Here is a 19,692-nt window from a genome sequence, read left to right as displayed (position 1 = left end):
CAAATGCTGCAAAAACCGCTCCTTATTTCCCCTAATACTGTGCACTCATGTCTCCTCAGATAAATTAATTCATAGTCTGAACATTGGTTCCCAGTAGTGGGTTCATGTGACCGGTCATGGCAGTTCATCTGACTAGTAACAGATGTACACTGTAAGTAAGGGTGTTTGAAGTACCATCTTGAAGATATTCAGAAGCTAAAAGGTTATCTTAGTTTGTATAGTTTGCTTAGGCCACAGCAATTTAATTTGTTGGTTCTCAGATTTTTTCAGAAAAAAATGAAGTGACAGGGAAAAAAAAAAAGATCTAGGCATCCTATCATTCATAGCCCCAAATTTAAATGCTATGGAAGGAGCCATGAAGCCAATACAAAAGGATTGGTTAATATTCAAACAATGAATTTTGAACTTTTAATCATACCAATGCATAGATAGATGAAAAAAAACTGTAACAACTTGGAAAAAAAGGACCTTCCTAAACTCTTGGGGGCGGCTGGGGCAAAATATGATTGCATGGTGGTCATCTTGGACAGGTTGCTTAATGCTTGTGTCAATGGGGAAATTTTTGGGGACCAAGAAAAAGCGGTCACCATGGACAGGTGGCCTGCTTGAAGAGGTGGTCTCCTTGGCAGGTTTGACTGTATTTTGATTCAACCTATATAATATGTTACTGGTCTATAGGCACACAGCCAAGACATGTAACACTTCATTTAACCAGTCAGTCCCCAAAATTGTTTTTTTGTCATTTAGTTCTTCTGAATGACATCTTTTTTTATTGCCTGACACATGTCTAACTTGCTGTCACACTGAAATGAATCTGAGCAAAATTGAGAAATCCAGGGTTGTAAACTTCAATCAATTATGTTTTGCAATTGTGACATATATGTTGTTGTTTTTGTCATTTGATCCTTGTGAATGACATCTTTTTTTATTGCCTAACACATGTCCAATATGCTGTCACACTGAAATGAATCTAAGCAAAATTTAGAAATCCAGGGTTGTAAATTTCAGTCAATAATGTTTTGCAATTGTGACATATATGTTGTTGTTTTTTTTCATTTAATCCTTGTGAATGACGTCTTTTTTTATTGCCTGACACATGTCTAACTTGCTGTCACACTGAAATGAATCTAAGCAAAATTGAGAGATCCAGGGTTGTAAATTTCAGTCAATAATGTTTTGCAATTGTGACATATATGTTGTTGTTTTTTTCATTTAATCCTTGTGATTGACGTCTTTTTTTATTGCCTAACATATGTCTAATATGCTGTCACACTGAAATGAATCTAAGCAAAATGTAAAAATCCAGGGTTGTAAATTTTAGTCAATAAATAATGAATAATGTTTTGCAATTGTGACATATCCTCTGGAATATGGAAAAGCATCCACATGGCCAAACTTTTGAGGCTACCCAAAATTCTTGTGGTTGAAACTATATAATTAGGCAAGTCTGAGTCAATGTTTTCTTTCTGCCTAGTAGATATAGATATATTACATTTGACTTTGACTTTATTTGGATCCACATTAATATATTTAGCTTTAGCATTTAGCTTAGCTATTACATGTATTCCAGTGGTCCATTACATTGTACATAATACAGTACAACAATACAAGGCCACAGCAAGTAATTTTTATGGATGACATGAGCGCACGCATTAATTTTCGACTGATTTTGGGGGAAAAAAAATTTTGTTGCCTTCTGACAGTGGTCAACATGCCGAAAATGAGCAAAGATGTCTGTTGCCATGCCGGAAGGTGGGTGGCAGATAAATATGAAGAAAGAAGACAAGACAAGGCTCTGATTTAATGTTTTGTTTCTTACTTTGATGCAGTAATATGTGATGCTGGCTGTGTATACAATGTAAGTGATGTTCCCACTGAATCAAAACCATTAATTTTTTTTGTACAATGATTGAGTCTAAATTTTAAAATGTAGGAACCTTGTTTTTTCGGCCCTCCTTGTTTTTTTTTTGCCCGCTCGCATTAGATTTGGAGTCTGCGGAGGATGTCATCCATAAAATTGTTGTAGCTTAACTAATGATAAAATAGCAACTGCCACAAAATAACAACACAGGCCACCATACTTAAAAATACAATTCATAATGTCCATTAAAGTTTAAACACATGCAACTGTCCTATCTTGTGAAGTGTTTTGTAGCACGTGCTTCGAGTTCTTAAAATTCACAGCAGTTTACATGTGTGTCATGCTCATATAGCGTGCACAACATATAGGTCAGATGAATTGGGTTCGACTTATTTGAGGTTAGATCTATATCTAAAATGGCTGTTCATTCAAGAAGCACATGTGATCAATAGGTTAATGCAGTGTGGTGGATCATGCATATGCTTGCACGTATTATTGTTGTACTGGAGGTACATGTTGGAACCTCCCAGCATGTGATGGTTTATTGGCCAAACATCACCCATGCAATCACAGACTTATAGTGCTGAATTGATGCAGGGTTTACAATCAGATGATACAAGTGGTAATAATACACATAATAGTACACATAATATGATACATTTTTGTGGAACTGCTGCAAGGGTCTGTGTGGCTGCCATTCGGCGCCACAAGGTGACCTCAATATGACTTTCCCAAACTGAAGTTAGGTACCCATTCACACCTGGGTGGAGTGAGGAAAGTCGTGTGAAGTGCCTTTCCCAAGGACACAACGTCGGGCGCATGTCCAGACATGTCCCGGGTACGACTCGGGATCGAACTCCGGTTTCCCGGTTCACAGTCGAATGATCTACCACTAGGCTACCCGACGCCACAATTTGATTTTGGTATGTTGGATCACCATTGCTTATAATAATGCTGGGCTTAAAGGCATCCAGTGCAGTTTTTAGGGCTTGGAAAGCAAATTTTTTATAGCCAATATTCTAGTCACTTATCTACATACTGAGTTGAAAGAACACTATCCCAATGTATATCAACATTCATGGAGCAAAAATGCACAAAATTCTGACGAAAAACGGTTACTTAAAGGACCCGGATTGATTTTTAGGGTACCACCCAGAAATAAAGGACTGAATCTTGGGGCTTGTTTCTGTAGTTTTAAAAGTGCAAAGTATGAAATACTGATTCAATATTATGTGCTGATGTGAAGCAGTATGTGTAAATATCATAAAGATTGCCTTATTCGGAATATTTCCAGCTTTACCGCTCTAAAATTGCATTGGATTCCGTGGCCAGTTTGAAGAGGTGGTCACTTTGGCAGCTTAGACTGTACTATAATTGAGTCATGATAAGTAACTTGTCTAGAGTTTAACACTTACAGCTACTGTACATGACTGTTTTTTGTAACTTGAATGCTTGCTACAGTTGGTTGCTTTATTCATGCTTGGTGTAGAAAATGATAAATTAGCACACGAATAACTCAATTATGTGAAACAAAAGTGTAGACCTCTTAGCGGCAGAGTGTATTGGAATGCAGCTGAGCATTCTAGTAGTCAGTCTCTTGTTATATTATCATCATTAATCAATGACTTATGAAAATCATTGTCAAAAGAGCTACATACTGTTAATTATCTCCGTGTGATAAATATCATGCACAAAAGGCTTTATATTTTGAAAGGGAAGAAGAGATGAATGAGGTTCGATTAAGATTAAGATGGAACAGTAAATTTTCACTGCGTTCAGTCGATATCATTGATTTGGGATTTTGGGTTGTTTTATTGTTAATTGGACATGTACAACTTACAGTACAGTTCTTTTTCGTCCAATTTCAGTACAAAGGACAGGTATAATTTTCTTTCTTTCTCTCTCTCTCTCTCTCTCTCAGTGCTAGTACAGTGCTCTAATACATAATATTTTGCTATGAAACGTAATATTTTGCTCATGCACTGCAGAATACCATTCTTGAAAACAACCAATCTTTTCAACATGTTGATTTTCCATGATTAAACCTCTATTTTCACAAGCAAATAGACCTGTCCTTGGTGCTAAACGCCTTCCACAGTTTAGGAAAAATACAATGCATGCAAAACAAAGAGATACCAAAGTTTTGCACCATTCTTTAAAACAAGCAATCTTTTCAATGTTGATTTTCTGTGATTAAGCCCTTTTGCACCAGCAAATAGACCTGTCCTTGGTGCTGAACGCCTTCCACAGTCTACGAAAAATGCAGCACATGTAAAACAAAGAGATAACAGAGTTTTGCCCCATTCTTTAAAGCAAACAATCTTTTCAATGTTGTTTTTCCATGATTAAACCTCTTTTTTCACAAGCAAATAGACCTGTCCTTGGTGCTGAATGCCTTCCACAGTGTAGGAAAAATACAATGCATGCAAAACAAGTAGATACCAAAGTTTTGCATCACCTGATTCAGTCCGTGATATATATAGCCCTTTCAATGATTAGATCTCTTTTTGAACAAGCAAATAGACCTGTCCTTGGTGCTGAATGCCTTCCACAGTGTAGGAAAAATACAATGCATGCAAAACAAGTAGATACCAAAGTTTTGCATCACCTGATTCAGTACGTGATATATATAGCCCTTTCAATGATTAGACCTCATTTTGAACAAGCAAATAGACTGTCCTTGGTGCTGAATGCCTTCCACGGTTTAGGAAAAATACAACGCATGCAAAAGAAATAGATACCAAAGTTATGCATCACCTGATTCAGTCTGTGATATATCTAGCCCTTTCAATGATTAGACCTCTTTTTGAACAAGCAAATAGACCTGTCCTTGGTGCTGAATGCCTTCCACGGTTTAGGAAAAATACAACGCATGCAAAACAAGTAGATACCAAAGTTTTGCATCACCTGATCCAGTCCGTGATATATATAGCCCTTTCCACCTTCATGTTACAACAACTACAAACTGAGGAAAACATATTGCAGACACAATGCTCTAATTGGAAATTCTGACAGGCAGAAAGATGAAGAATGCAATTTCCAGAACGTACGTCAGTGCTCGGTTTGCAAGACGTAGTGCGCTGTCAGTGGTTTATGGGATGAGATTTACGTACACGGAGGCAGACATATCAGGTGGTCACACCGGGACCTGACACCTAGTGGTAATTATGGCAGCCACCGAACCTAAACTGAGGCCTCAGGAAATCAGTTTTGTTGTGTTGCACAAGGTTTTGTCCAGACTTAGATCTTATCATTACCCTGGGAAACCATGTTTTTCCGTACTTTTTTCTTCTTCCGTACTTTCTTTTTTCCATACTTTTTTCCGTACTCTGCATTATTTGCCATGCCAAGTACCATGATAGTCTAAGATTTGTGTAAGAAACAAGAGGCGCAAGTAGAAACAGATAAAAACCCCTGGTCCCGGGCTGGGGTTCGAACCCACGACCTCCTGAGCACCAGCATCAGACTCTAACCACTCAGCTGAAAGGTCTAGACGCATCGGCCGGGTCAGTTGGTAGCGCCTATAAACCCCCCACTGTTACACTACTCCCCTATTTCTTTTCAAGATTCGTCCTCAAATCTTCCGAATTCGACATCCCTGGAGCGGCACTCTTTGGCAGAACTCCCAGGGCCGGGGTTCGAACCCACGACCAAACCCGGGCACCAGTCCACATGCCGATGCTCTAACCAGTCGGCTAAAAGGTCTAGACCCGTTGGCCGGGTCAGTTGGTAGCGCCTATAAACCCCCCACTGTTACATTTGAAAACCTCTTGCCTAGGTAATAACCTATAGATATTTTCTGGTCTTCCCATTCCTAAATGGTTTTTCTCAACCAGGAAACTAAACCAGTCCAGCCTGAAAGTAATAAACTGAAAGCTGGCCTCCGCATTATTTGCCATGTCAAGTACCAATAGTCTAGGACTTGAAAACCTTTAGCTACACTGTATAATAGCCTATGTTTTCTGGTCTTACGGTTTCTAGATGGTTTCTCTCAACCAGGAAACTAAACCAGTCCAGCCTAAACACACTGAAAGCTGACCTCTGCATTATTTGCCATGTCAAGTACCAATAGTCTAAGACTTGAAAACCTCTAGCTATAATAGCCTAATGTTTTCTGGTCTTACTGTTTCTAAATGGTTTTTCTCAATCAGGAAACTAAACCAGCCCAGCCTAAAAGTAATAAACTGAAAGCTGGTCTCAGCATTATTTGCCATGTCAAGTACCAATAGTCTAAGACTTGAAAACTTTTAGCTAATAGCCTAAATAGTATATTTTCTGGTCTTCCTGTTCCTAAATCATGTTTTTCTCAACCAGGAAACTAAACCAGTCCAGCCTAAAAAGTAATATACTGAAAGCTGGCCTCGGCATTATTTGCCATGTCAAGTGCCAATAGTCTAACTTAGACTTGAAAACCTTTAGCTATGATAGCCTAATAGTATGTCTTCTGATCTTCCTGTTCCTATATGATTTCTCTCAACCAGGAAACTAAACCAGTCCAGCCTAAAAGTAATGCACTGAAAGCTGGCCTCTGCATTATTTTCCAATGTCAAGTACCAATAGTCTAAGACTTGAAAACTTTTAGCTAATAGACAAGTATGTTTTCTGATCTTCCTGTTCCTAAATCATGTTTTTCTCAACCAGGAAACTAAACCAGTCCAGCCTAAAAAGTAATATACTGAAAGCTGGCCTCGGCATTATTTGCCATAAATGCCAGATTTCAACAGTCGGGTGCTTTGGTACCAGCTGAGCACAGATTGAGCCTATTAGAGCGCATGGTTTATTGAAGGCTTTTATATTGCCTGGTGCTCCTGTCCCTCCCCTAGCTGCTGAGTCATTGTAGTAAATCCACCCCAGTCTTGACAATCTGTGGATATACAGGGCTCGAAAAAGCATGTCGGCAGAACGTACTGTGCCTGCACAAAAGCCCCATTTTTCATGATTTTTGTTGAAATTTTGGTAAACATTGCACCAGAATTTTGCCTGGTGCAAAGGATATCTTTTACCACATAACATTTGGAAACTGCAGACACAATGTTAACCTTATATATGTGAGTATGATCTTACATGAGACGTTCTGCCGAAGTGCTATACACAATACATTATGGGTTTCGTGCAGGTGCAGTACGTTAGCCAAAGTGCCGCTCGAAATTAACGATGTCCCGATGGCCAGTGACCACTAAACTTAAGCTGGGACAACTATTTCGGACATTTTTGGGACAACAAAAAAATAATCAACATCAGAATGTCAGCCCCAGTGGGGCCAGTGACCACTAAAATTTAAGCTGGGACAACTGAAAAGACACTTTGGGACATTTTTGGGACAATACAAAAATAATCAATATCAAAATGTCAGCCCCGATGGCCAGTGCATGACCACTAAAATTTAAGCTGGGACAACTGAAAATACAATTTGGGACATTTTTGGGACAACAGAAAAATACTCAATATCATAATGTCAGCCTCGATGGCCAGTGTCCACTAAAATTTAAGCTGGGACAACTAAAAAGACACTTTGGGACATTTTTGGGACAATAGAAAAACGATCAACATCAATATGTCAGCCCTACTTTTGTTTGGATCTGGAAAAAGCTCCCCAAATTTTTCCATTTACTCTGCAATTACAGCGCACCTGGAAGTCAGAACGTAAGCAAAATAAAGCTGACTTTAAGTTCACCTCCTGAAAAACAGGTTGGGACAGTTCATCCTCACTTCGGGATAACTGAAATTTATTTACGGGACGGTGCTGGGACAATAGGAAAAAAATGTTAATTTCGAGGCCTGATATATAACAGTATGGAGTCATCTACGTCATGCAAGTGTATCCTCTACCATCCGTGACCAATACGTTGATTGTCATCCATTATAGCAAGAACGGTCAGGGCTGGAAATACTGGGTGCATGTGCACCTTAGTGCACCCAAAATTGAAGCTGTGCACCCATTTTTTTTCTGTGGGCGCACTGGTGCACCCAAATATTTCTGTGAGTATTTTTGTACATGTCAAGTGTATTATAGTATACAGGATATTCTTGGCATTGAAGTGTCAGAAAAATGATAAAACCTGAGGTGAATTTAGATTTTGAAGTTAGCTCCTATTTCAGATTCAAGCTCAGATTCAGAAGAGGATCAGTAAGATCTGTAATAAATAATTATTAGGTTTTGTTCTATAATGGTTCTAAATTTTTAGGTTGGGTGCACCAGTGCACCTATTCCCAAAAATGAATTTCAAGCCCTGAACGGTAGATGTAACAAATGACACAGAAGCCCAGGGCTTTGTCCAAGTGGCTACGCGACATCAAAAGCTCTTTATATTTCTGTAATTGCAACACTCGGATGGGTCTTTTGTAATCTTCGAAAATGACAAGCCATTATGTGACGGATTGGTAGTAATCTTCTCAGGAAGGATTGGTTGGATAGGCAAGGGGGGGACGGTAGAGCCAACTGATAATCGTGAGGATATCATTTTCCAGATAGATTCAGAGATGAATTGGGTCCTGACGCCCCTGTAAAATGACCTTCTTTTGTGCACAGGTTGCCTTATGGGAAAGTGATTTTCCAATCTTGAAACTGATTTTCTAAACGTCTTCCTGTTATGGCTCTCACCAAGCATGAAATTTGCATTGGATACAGCATAAAAGTCAGTATGGGTACAAGTAAAGAATCAATATCAGAGAACCACCAAGAAGATTACACATCTTGGAACATTTTCTGAATGGATCTTTCGTTGAGTGTTTGTCATTGACAGTTTTAACCTACAAGCTACTGTTTGCTGTCTCATATACAAAAAGTGTGTTGGTTGTGGCACTAATATCAGCTGGTATAAAATGAGTCACTTCTAACTAACATAAAATGGACAGAGTGGACTTTATACATTTAGCTGAAATTTAAATTCCATCCCAAAATTTAGATTTTACTGCGCGCGCAAACAAACAAACAAACAAACACAGGATGGCTCAGTTCCTAAAATCAAATTTGAGCCTAAAGTCATGATATTAGTATTATATATGATACAAAATAATGTCCAAAGTCCAAGTACAACTAATATTAACCCCTTCAATAGGTAGCATATAATTATATAAAAAAATTAAGTTATTTTGTAACTTTGTTTTCTTGTTTGTTACTTAAGTATAATTTGTAAATGTATGCCCACAGGGAACATTGAAAAAAAACCCTTGCGGCGACATATTTTACATATACCCTGGGTAAATAAATAAAATTGAAATGAAATATAGGACAACTAATATTAATCCCTCCACATACAAATATATACAAATTTCGCAACATAGAAAACAAACAGGTAACAACATGGAGAAGGTGCGTTATTGGAAGGTTGAATGTGTTTTTCGAGTGTGGTCTATCTGGTGCCCATATGGATTTCAATAATGAGTCACTTCTGACTAATTGTCAGGGGGAAGATTTGACCTGTAAAGCTCAATGTCATGGTCGATAAACCCTTACTGGGGATTGCTAAGGATTACATTTTGTAGTACCAAATGACAAATCAAGTCCAAAATTCATTTACTAACAAAAGAACTGAAAAATTGTGTATAGATTTGTTGCTTTGAATTTTAGACATATTATGTTGGATTATTATGATTGATTTGTCGGTAAAGAGAACAATATGAAAATAAATTAATTATTTATTTGTTTATTTATTGTTTTGCACTTACAAATAAAATAAAATGTAACAATAAATAAACATGCATGGGAGGGCCTGAAACCTGGTGGTTTATTTTTGGCCCTTCCCAATACTACATGATTAAAAGATAAATATTACTAAATGAACCAAATTTTAATCAAAGAAAACAATAATAGAAGGAAATAAACAAAAACACTTTTCATGCTAATCTTCCAGTTCATCATATTATTGATAATTTGATAAGTATGAAAATAGTTAGCCTCTATAGGCCACAACAATTTAATTTGTTGCTTCTCTGATTTTTTAAGCAAAAATATAAAGCGACAGGGCGAAAAAAAAAAACAGGCCAAGGCATCCCATGATAGCCGAAATGTTACAATATCAGCCATGAAGTGAACATACCAGGCTGGTTTATAATTGAAACAATAGATTTTGAACTTTAATGACAGAAACAAAATTGCATTGTTACATTGAAAACTTAAACAACTAGGAAGAAAAGGAGTTTCTTCAACTGTTGGGGCCAGAATATGTCTTTCATTGAGCATTTTGCAGTTGATTTAGAACCCCCCCAATTTTTTCTTTTTTTTTTTTGCAAATCAGAAAAAAAATTGACAGGGCAAATCCGAGAAACAACAAATTAAATTGGTGTGGCCTTAAGTTAGTTTGCTTCAAATGGACATTATGTCTTCAGTTGTAAGCAGAATTATACAGAAATTCGCTCAGAAGGTGTCTCAAAACAGGCACACTCAACAGATTCTAGAAAATTAAGGTCACTTGCGTGACAAATCCCTATGGCAGGTAAGGGACTGATTCCCCATCCATGTTAATAACACCAAATTGATTTGTCAATTCTTTGGCGTCTGTCCAGTGCCTGGAGACATCGAATGCCATTTTGCAATTGTCACGTCTAAATGACCAAAATTAAAATGCCAACGGTCTGGATTTTGGAAGCAATTCATATGACAATGCAGTAATAGAGGTGGAGATTCAAAGGAAAAAGGAGGAAAATTTAAGTTGTTCTATAGGTACAAAGGAAAAAGATCCATTTGACATTATTTCGGTGCTTTGATCCATATTTTAATATATCATCGGATGCAATTTAAGCACATTTTCCATATTTCATGTCATTGGATGGCATTTCAGCACTTTCTATAATATATGTAATTCAATGGAATTTGAGATTTTTTTTCATAATACATATCATGGAATAACATTTCAGTCTATTCTTAATGTACATCAGTAGATAATATTTTAGCACAACTTTTTATATACTTCTCATGATTTAGAATTGCATAATTCTATTTGAACTAGAAAAGTAACATTTAAAGCAAATGCATAATGTTTACCTTCGCATATGGTCTGCTTTGTTAATTCTTACTCAAACACATTCACACATATGGTGACTGGAGTCTAAATCCCTTGTACCATAAAATTGCAACATGATGTAACCCAACACCAGTTACCATGGTGAGAGACAGTCTGGTTCAGTCAGGTCATCAGAGGTCACTGTTTAGCAAAAACAATATGTTTTCCTTCGGTAAACATAATGAAGTGTGTATTTTAGCAATCTTTTGTTGAGTTTTTACAGAATGAACTTTATACAGTATCATATTTATTTGACGATTTTTCAACAGAGCTAGAGACCTGTAGTTAGTGTTAATTAATATTAGCAAGGTACGTTAATGATAACTACCAGTGTCATTTTGTGCACACAACATGTCACAGTAATTGGTAAAAAGTGTGTTGGGCATGGTGCCATTCCTCCACAATAAATGAAGACCACGGGTGACTTATGTTGGCTTAAAATGAAACAGGTTTAGACAGCAATTTGTTCAGTGGATTAATCCTAACTAGAACGGAGTTCACCGAACTCAGGTTCATTCACAGTGACTGATGAAAGCAGATGCTGTCTGAAACATTGGTTTGAGACAGCAGACAGATGCTGTCTGAAACATTTGGTTGGAGACAGCAGATGCTGTCTGAAACATTGGTTGGAGACAGCGGATGCTGTCTGAAACGTTGGTTGGAGACAGCGGATGCTGTCTGAAACGTTGGTTGGAGACAGCGGATACTTTCTGAAACGTTGGATGGAGACAGTGGATGCTGTCTGAAACGTTGGTTGGAGACAGCATCTGCTGTCTGAAACATTGGTAGAGACAGCGAATGCTGTATGAAACATTGGTTGGAGACAGCAGATGCTGTCTGAAATCTTCGTTGGAGACCTCATCCAGCTATCTGAATTTTGTATAATGTGCCTGACCTGTCTAACCTCTATCGATCCCCTCACTTCAACCATTGTAACATTGTAACAGTGTCATACAAAATGTACCTGATAATGTTCGACACCAATTTTTTCAGAAAAAAATTATGAAGCGACAGGGCGAAAAAAAAACAGAGCCAGGCATTCTATTATATAATGGGACTAATTACACAAATTTTCCCCATTTTACTGTATTTTTCTAATGCCACTATATCAATCTACCCTTTATACCTAGACTAAATACCGTGTCAAAATCCCATGTTCTGGGACTAGTGTTTGTGTAACAGAATAATAATTCTCTGATGTAAGAGCAAATCAAAAGACTGTACAAAATCTACAATGTTAACAGCAGTAACAGCTGCCAAATTTTCCCCATTTTACTGTATTTTCCTAATGCCACTTCAATTTACCTAGACTACAGTAGCAAAATCCCATGTTCTGGGACTAGTGTTTGTGTATAACTGATGTAAGAGCAAATCAAAGGACTGTGCAAAATCTACAACAATGTTAACATTAACAACAGATTGAAACAGCTGCCAAATTTTCCCCATTTTACTGACTATTTTCCTAATGCCACTTCAATGGCACCCTTTAATGGCACTCTGTGGTCTCTTCAGCTCAGCTGAGTTATTCTGCGGTTCCCTCTCCGGCCAAGTAATCAAGGTGAAGTGGAAGAAAATGAGTTTTATCAGGGGATGGTGCCGTGATAATGCTGTGGGAGATAATGGCCTGGGTGAGCTAATGAGTATTTGATAAAGTTGGATGCTCCCCTGTCACATTTACTTTGCATGTGGAAAGATAATGCACAGGCCAAATGGCTCTGTGCCACATAGATCTCAGTACTAGGAGTAATAGCTTTGACATAGTACAAAATGTATATAAATGCTGACTGGGCATGTTGTTAGGTTGTAGTAGTCTGACTTCTTCTATAATATATTTCTGTTCTAATTCTTATAGCCTGTCACAATTCTTGTACGTCGTGCGAGGTGGTTCATACCTGTCGCCAAGTTCTGTAACCTCCGTTACCGCTCAAGTAAGACACAGTCGAGTACAATGTAGCTTAGACCAAGCCACACATAAGACAAGAAATTTCCATTTTGATAACTTTTTGCAGGTTTTCAGGGTTTCTAAGGGAATGTGTATTTGATAAAGTTGGATGCTCCCCTGTCACATTTACTTTGCATGTTGAAAGATTATGCACAGACCAAATGGCTCGGTGCCACATAGATCTCAGTACTGGGAGTAATAGCTTTACACAGTACAAAATGTATATAAATGCTGACTGGGCATGTTGTTAGGTTGTCGAAGCCTGACTTCTTAATAATATTTCTTTTAAGAGGAATATTTTGTCGTATCCTTTGGGTTGTCTCTAACTGTTCATGATAAGAGTAGTGATTATAGATGGATTTTTTTTATAAATTATGTTAACTGAAGGAAAACATATTGCTTTTGCTCAGTTTCTTCTTCTTCTTCTCCATTAACAGTGACCTCAATGACCTGAACCACTATTTATTACTGTTATTGGTTAATTACTGTGTTTTCGTTATTATCATTGCCATTATAATTTATTTATTGTTTTCGTTATTATCATTGCCATTATAATTATTTATTGTATAATTTTTGTATGCTAATGTTATTATTTGTATGTGATTGTTGTATTGTGCTGTGTAATACAGGGCCCCGTTGAAAAGCAGTGCCATCACTGAATTGGGTTACCCTGTATAAAAATGACGGAAAATAAAATAAATAAATAAAATAACCAATGTTGTGTCTGTTGCCATGGTAACTAGCTATAGTACTAGTGTTGGGTTACATCATGATGCAATTTTATAGCAGGAGGGATTTAGACTCCTGTCTGACCATATAATGTTAATATATGAATTGTGTTTGTCAATGAGTAAGAATTAAAAGAGTAGACCATATGCGAAGATATTTTCATAATTTTACGCATTTCACTTGCAAATGTTACCTTTCTTAGACTAGTAATTTTCAAAATGGTGTTAGTAGATCTTTGCTTAACTAATAAGAGGATCAAGGAAAATGACTAAATTTTTGGCCTAGTCCAGATTAGAATCAACTATGGCAATTATATTAAGCAAGAAATTACTTAAAAAAGAACCAAGTCTTATAGTGGATAAATGTGGTAGCTTGTAAATATTGCAGAATCTGATGATGGCCATTATTTTACGATTACTAATCTTTGTCCATCATCAAATATTTTTTATGGACAGTTTGATACTATGGCTTCTATTGTAGATGGGAGACAATAAATGATACTTTACTTTATTGTTATATAAGAATGTTAGTTATGATTTTGGACATATAGTGGTTTTTCGAGTCCTCAGAGTGTTGGCCATAAATTTTATTGTCCACGTGGATTACTTTGATAACGATTATACAGTAACTTTTTACAGTTTCATCTGATAATATTAATAACTACCATCTAGTGAATTATAGTTGTGATGTCAGTAAATTTGTTTTGATTTAATGTAGGCTTTTATACTTTCAAGGCTTGAAATTATAGGTGGTCCAATGGCCACTGACCACTTAAATTTATCCTGAGACAACTACACACTTTGGGATATATTTGGGACAATAGAAAAATTTAGGAAGAAAAGTTTATTTCAAGGCCTGATTTTGACTTGCTATATGAAAAGCAATACTTAGTCTGCATGGGTCTTTTTGTTCCTTGCTTGTTGAAATGTGTTGTTTGTCATTGTTTACTTGAAGTTCTAATGAATATACAACTCTCTTTCCAGACTATCAACAAAATTTATGCATTACGAATCCCTTGCAATACATAAAAATGCCTATCAGGAGTGTTACAGTAACAGTGCATGTTTGTTTCCCATTCTACGTTTGACAGCAATGAGTCAAAACAACACAGAAGAGGTGGATCTTAATTTTTGTGATCATTTCCTTTGTAGCACCTTGAGACTATTATGACATATCCCTATATGATAATTAAGACTTTTTTTATGTTCTTCAGCTTTTTTAGATTGATGATTTTGTTGTTCTTTCCTATGCAGGCCCTTAAGACTAATACTAATATGTCCCTATAGAATCTGATAAATATTTGGATATGTTTTCAGTTTTTTAAATTGATAATGTTGTTTCAAGTCTGCAAAGCCTTTACTACTATTGTATAAAGCTAAATGATACATATATAATATATCCCAAAAGGGAGTAAGAAAATTTATTGTGTTTTTCAGTTTTTGAGACTAATGTTGCCCCTATAGAAACTGATAAAGATATGGATTATGTTTTCAGTTTTTTAAATTGATGATGTTGTTTCCAGTCTGCAGAGCCTTAAGTTTACTATGAAGCTAAAATATCCCAAAAGGGAGTAAGAGAATTTATTGTGTTTTTCAGTTTTTGAGACTAATGTTGTCCCAGGCCTATAGAAACTGATAAAGATTTGGATATGTTTTTCAGTTTTTTTAAATTGATGATGTTGTTTCCAGTCTGCAGAGCCTTAAGTTTACTATGAAGCTAAATATCCCAAAAGGGAGTAAGAGAATTTATTGTGTTTTTCAGTTTTTGAGACTAATGTTGTCCCAGGCCTATAGAAACTGATAAAGATTTGGATATGTTTTTCAGTTTTTTAAATTGATGATGTTGTTTCCAGTCTGCAGAGCCTTTAGTGTAAAGCTAAATGATGTATCCCAAATGGAGTGAGAAAATTTATTGTGTTTTTCAGTTTTTGATACCAATGTTTTCCCTCCTGATAAAGATATGGATAATTATGTTTTCGTTTTTTTCTTTTTAATTGATGATGTTGTTTCCAAGTCTGCAGAATACTTTACTATAAAGCTAAATGATATATCCCAAAAGGGAGTAAGAAAATTTACTGTGTTTTTCAGTTTCTGAGACTAATGTTGTCCCAGGCCTATAAAAATTGATAAAGATTTGAATAATATTTTTTTTATGTTTTCAGTTTTCTAAATTGATGATGTTGTTTCCAGTCTACGGGTCCTTTGCTATAAAGATGTATCCCAAAAGGGAGTAGCAAAATTTATTGTGTTTTTCAGTTTGTGAGACTAATGTTGTTGTTGTCCCATCTACAGGGCCTTGAGGCTATACCCCCAGGAGAGTCGCGTACAATTTACGTAGCAAACCGCCAGGCACCATGGGCAGGCACCGAGGTCTATATAGCACCAGAGGAATATCCTGACAACACGATAAAATCCTCAAAGGTACAGCAAACACTTTACACAGTTATATCTGTCTTCTTATGGCTTATTACAAGTTACATACTGAATAGCATTAGTGATGCATACCGGTTCACTGGACTTGTAAGAATGTTTAGGTTCAAGTCCAAAAAAACCTAAAAGTCAAGAACCGAGTCCGGACTTATTACCATAGAAAACCATGTCACATACCCCATTTCTTTCCAAACCACCTAAAACCTTCCATGGATTGCAAAATCTTTGCTGCAAAATGAAGAAAACATTGCCATCGGGCATCGTCAAGTACCGTTTCAGACAACATTGCAAGGTTGCCAACATGCAATTTTGTATATGCCATGGGTTTAGGTCTGGACTTACAAGTCCGGAACTGAATCTAAACCTCTGGACTTGAATCCGGACCTGAACCTAAAATTGGGTTTAGGTATGCATCACTAAATAGCATGCACAAGTTAGTTACTATATAGCACCAGAGGAATATCCTGACAACACAATAAAATCCTCAAAGGTACAGCAAACACTTTACAGAGTCATATCTGTCTGCTTATTTACAAGTTGCATATCGGTAAAGTACCTGTAAAACTATTTCTAAGGTATAAAAGTCCAGACCTGAAAATTTGGTGTACAAAATTTGTTGTTTCTCGGATTCACCCTGTCCATTTTTTTCTGATTTGCAAAAAAAAAAATTGGGGGGGTTCTACATGTTAATCAACTGCAAAATGCTCAATGAAAGACATATTTTGGCCCCAACAGTTGAAGAAAGTCCTTTTCTTAGTTGTTAAAAGTTTTTCAATGTAACAATGCAATTTTGTTTCATTAAAAGTTCAAAATCTAGCCTGGTATGTTCACTTCATGGCTGATATTGTAACATTTCCGGCCTTCATGTGGTGCCTTGGCCTTTTTTTTTTCGCCCTGTCGCTTCATTTTTTTTCTGGAAAATCCGAGAAGCAACAAATTGAATTGGTGTGGCCTTACCTGTACAAAATAGATACATTAGTGGACATCATCTTGTACACTAAAGAATGGTAAATAAATTAAATCTCAAAGATTACAAGTTCACTTTTTTGCACCTATGTTGATTGAGGAGAGGTACAAAATGTAGGTGTAAAGTGGCATTCCCAAAAGCAGTTTTGTAGGCTGCTACTAAGGCCACACCAATTTAATTTCTTGGTCAACGGATTTTTCAAGAAAAATAATGGAGCGGGCGGGCAAAAAAAATTAAAAATAAAAACAGACCTAGGCATTCTATTATGGCCCAGAATGGTATTAGAGCTAGAGTGTTTAAAAACTGATAACCCCCAGCGATTCTGGAACGAAGTAAATAAGTTGGGTCCAAAAAGAAGCACTAAAATCCCTATGAAAGTGGTAAATGAATCTGGAGACTTGATACAAGATGTGAAGTCAGTTCTGGATAGATGGGAATCAGATTTCTCCAACTTATTTGCTGGTAATAACGCTGAAGGTGTATTTGATGATGACTTCTTCAAAGAGATCTGTGCTCTTAAACATCGGCTTGAAAATGAGATGAAGGATGTATCGTACTCTCCGAACCCATTCCTTAATGCCCAAATCACACTTAGTGAGGTCACAGCAGCTGTGGAAGCAGCCAAGACAGGAAAAGCAATGGGTATAGATGAAATTTCAAACGAAATGCTGAAAGCACCAGACATTCTGCATATTTTGCATACTCTTTTCCAAACCTGTTTTGAAAGTGGCATCATACCCTCTGCTTGGTACAAATCGATAATTAAGCCCATCCCCAAGTCATCTAAGAAAGACCCTAATGTTCCCTTAAACTACCGCGGGATTAGTTTAATGAGTACTGTATATAAACTTTACTCAAGTGTTCTTAACAACAGGTTAACCCAGTATCTAGAGTGCTCAAATCTACTTGAAGATGAGCAGAACGGTTTCCGTAAAGGTAGAGCCTGCATTGATCACATTTACACAGTATGTACGGTGATTAGGGCCAGAATGGAAGAAGGAAAGTCAACTTTTGCTTGCTTTATTGACTTTCAAAAAGCATTTGACTGGGTAAACAGGGACCTTCTAGCCTACAGACTCATCCAAATGGGCGTTGATGGGAAATTTTTCGAAAATATATTATCTCTGTATAAATCCCCAATAGCCTGTGTAGAGGTGAATGACTACCGTACACACTGGTTCCCCACTCCTTTCGGAGTAAAGCAAGGGGACGTACTATCTCCTACATTGTTTGCTATGTATGTTAATGACCTTGCTCAAAATGTCAAAGATTCTGGTTTGGGAGTCAGGTTTGGTGAGAAGACTCTAAGTCTGCTGCTGTATGCAGACGACATTATTATATTGGCAGATAATGAAAGTGAACTGCAGGAACTGCTAAACATTGTAAATGACTGGTGTTCTAAGTGGCGGCTCATGATCAATCAAGGAAAAACACAAATAATGCATTTCAGGAAAAAAGGAGTAAGAAGGAGTTCCCATGAATTTAGATTTGGAAATTTGAAACTTGATTATGTGAGCCGGTACAAATATTTAGGTCTTTTCTTAGATGAACACCTGTCTTTTAATACAGCTACTACTGTTCTTGCAGAGGCTGCAGGGAGAGCTCTAGGTGGGGTTCTGGGTAAAGTCAAGGTTTTAAAAGACTTGGGTTACTACACATACACACAACTCTATGAAGCGTGTGTTTGTCCCATCCTTGACTATGCAGCTGGTGTCTGGGGATACAAAACAACTGAGAAGTGTTCAGTGGTGCAGAACAGAGCAATTAGGTGCGTTTTTAGGGGTGCACAGATTTGCACCTGTTCTTGCTACAACAGGGGACATGGGCTGGGCGCCCTGTGAAATAAGACAGCAGGGGTCTGTAATCGCTTTATGGAATAGACTTATCAATATGTCAAATGATAGAATTACAAAACAAGTATTCTTATGGGACTTTCAAAACCATGGCCCCTGGAGTAGAAATGTCCAGGATATATTCTGTAAAGTTGAGCAAGAACATGTTTATCTTAACACATTGAGGGGTGACATTAGGCAAATTAAAGGGAAGCGTTTTGACTTATACAAGCAAGACTGGGCAACCAAAGTACTTTTGAAACCTAAACTTAGAACATATGCTCTGTTTAAAGATACTTACTGTATAGAAAAATATGTAACTATGTGTCTCCCCAAACGCCAAAGATCATTGTGTGCGCAGCTGCGAGCTGGTATTTTACCTATCAATATTGAAACTGGACGGTACCAGGGAATTCCTGAGGAAAGTAGAATGTGTACCATGTGTGACTTGGATGAAGTAGAAAACGAAACACATTTTCTTTTTACTGTCCCTTTTATGACGATCTTCGAGAAAATATGTTTCGTAAAATTTATACAAAATCACCTGACATCATATGGGAAAGAGATGAAAATAGAATTAAGTGGCTCTTTAACGAGGGTGTATCTCACCTAGCAACTTTCATTTATCGAGCGTGGGGGAAAAGAAGAAAATACCTGTATTCATAACACATCAACAGTTCTCACCTTTTGTTACTTCTACACATTTGTTTTCTCTTATTTATATTTGATTTACCTTATGTACTTGTATTTATTTTGTGAAATCTTGGTTCTTTATCAAGTTTATGTACAGATTTGTTTATTTGCATTTATGATCTGTTATGAGTTCACTCTGTTCTGCTTAATTGTATATAGCCTAACTTTATTTGTGTTCACATTTTGTTTGGATTCTGTACCTCTGTTTCTCTGTTGTTTATGTATTATTTATTCTCA

The 19,692-nt window shown here is 36.9% G+C and overlaps 1 protein-coding gene across 6 annotated transcripts in view; it reads left to right on the top strand.

Moving 5' to 3' along the window:
* The window catches only part of LOC109463763 (probable phospholipid-transporting ATPase IF), a 92,308-nt gene that overhangs the window by 31,070 nt on the left and 41,546 nt on the right, over positions 1–19,692 (top strand). For all 6 annotated transcript variants that reach the window (XM_019760616.1, XM_019760620.1, XM_019760618.1 and 3 more), the window contains one exon: positions 15,826–15,954. In XM_019760616.1, the coding sequence (XP_019616175.1) occupies positions 15,826–15,954 (129 nt within the window). The remainder of the gene's footprint in view (positions 1–15,825; positions 15,955–19,692) is intronic.

Source organism: Branchiostoma belcheri, unplaced genomic scaffold (genome assembly GCF_001625305.1).
Source record: "Branchiostoma belcheri isolate BF01 breed outbred unplaced genomic scaffold, Haploidv18h27 scaffold13, whole genome shotgun sequence".
Taxonomy (NCBI): Eukaryota; Metazoa; Chordata; class Leptocardii; order Amphioxiformes; family Branchiostomatidae; genus Branchiostoma; species Branchiostoma belcheri.
This window is presented reverse-complemented; position numbering and strand designations above follow the sequence as displayed.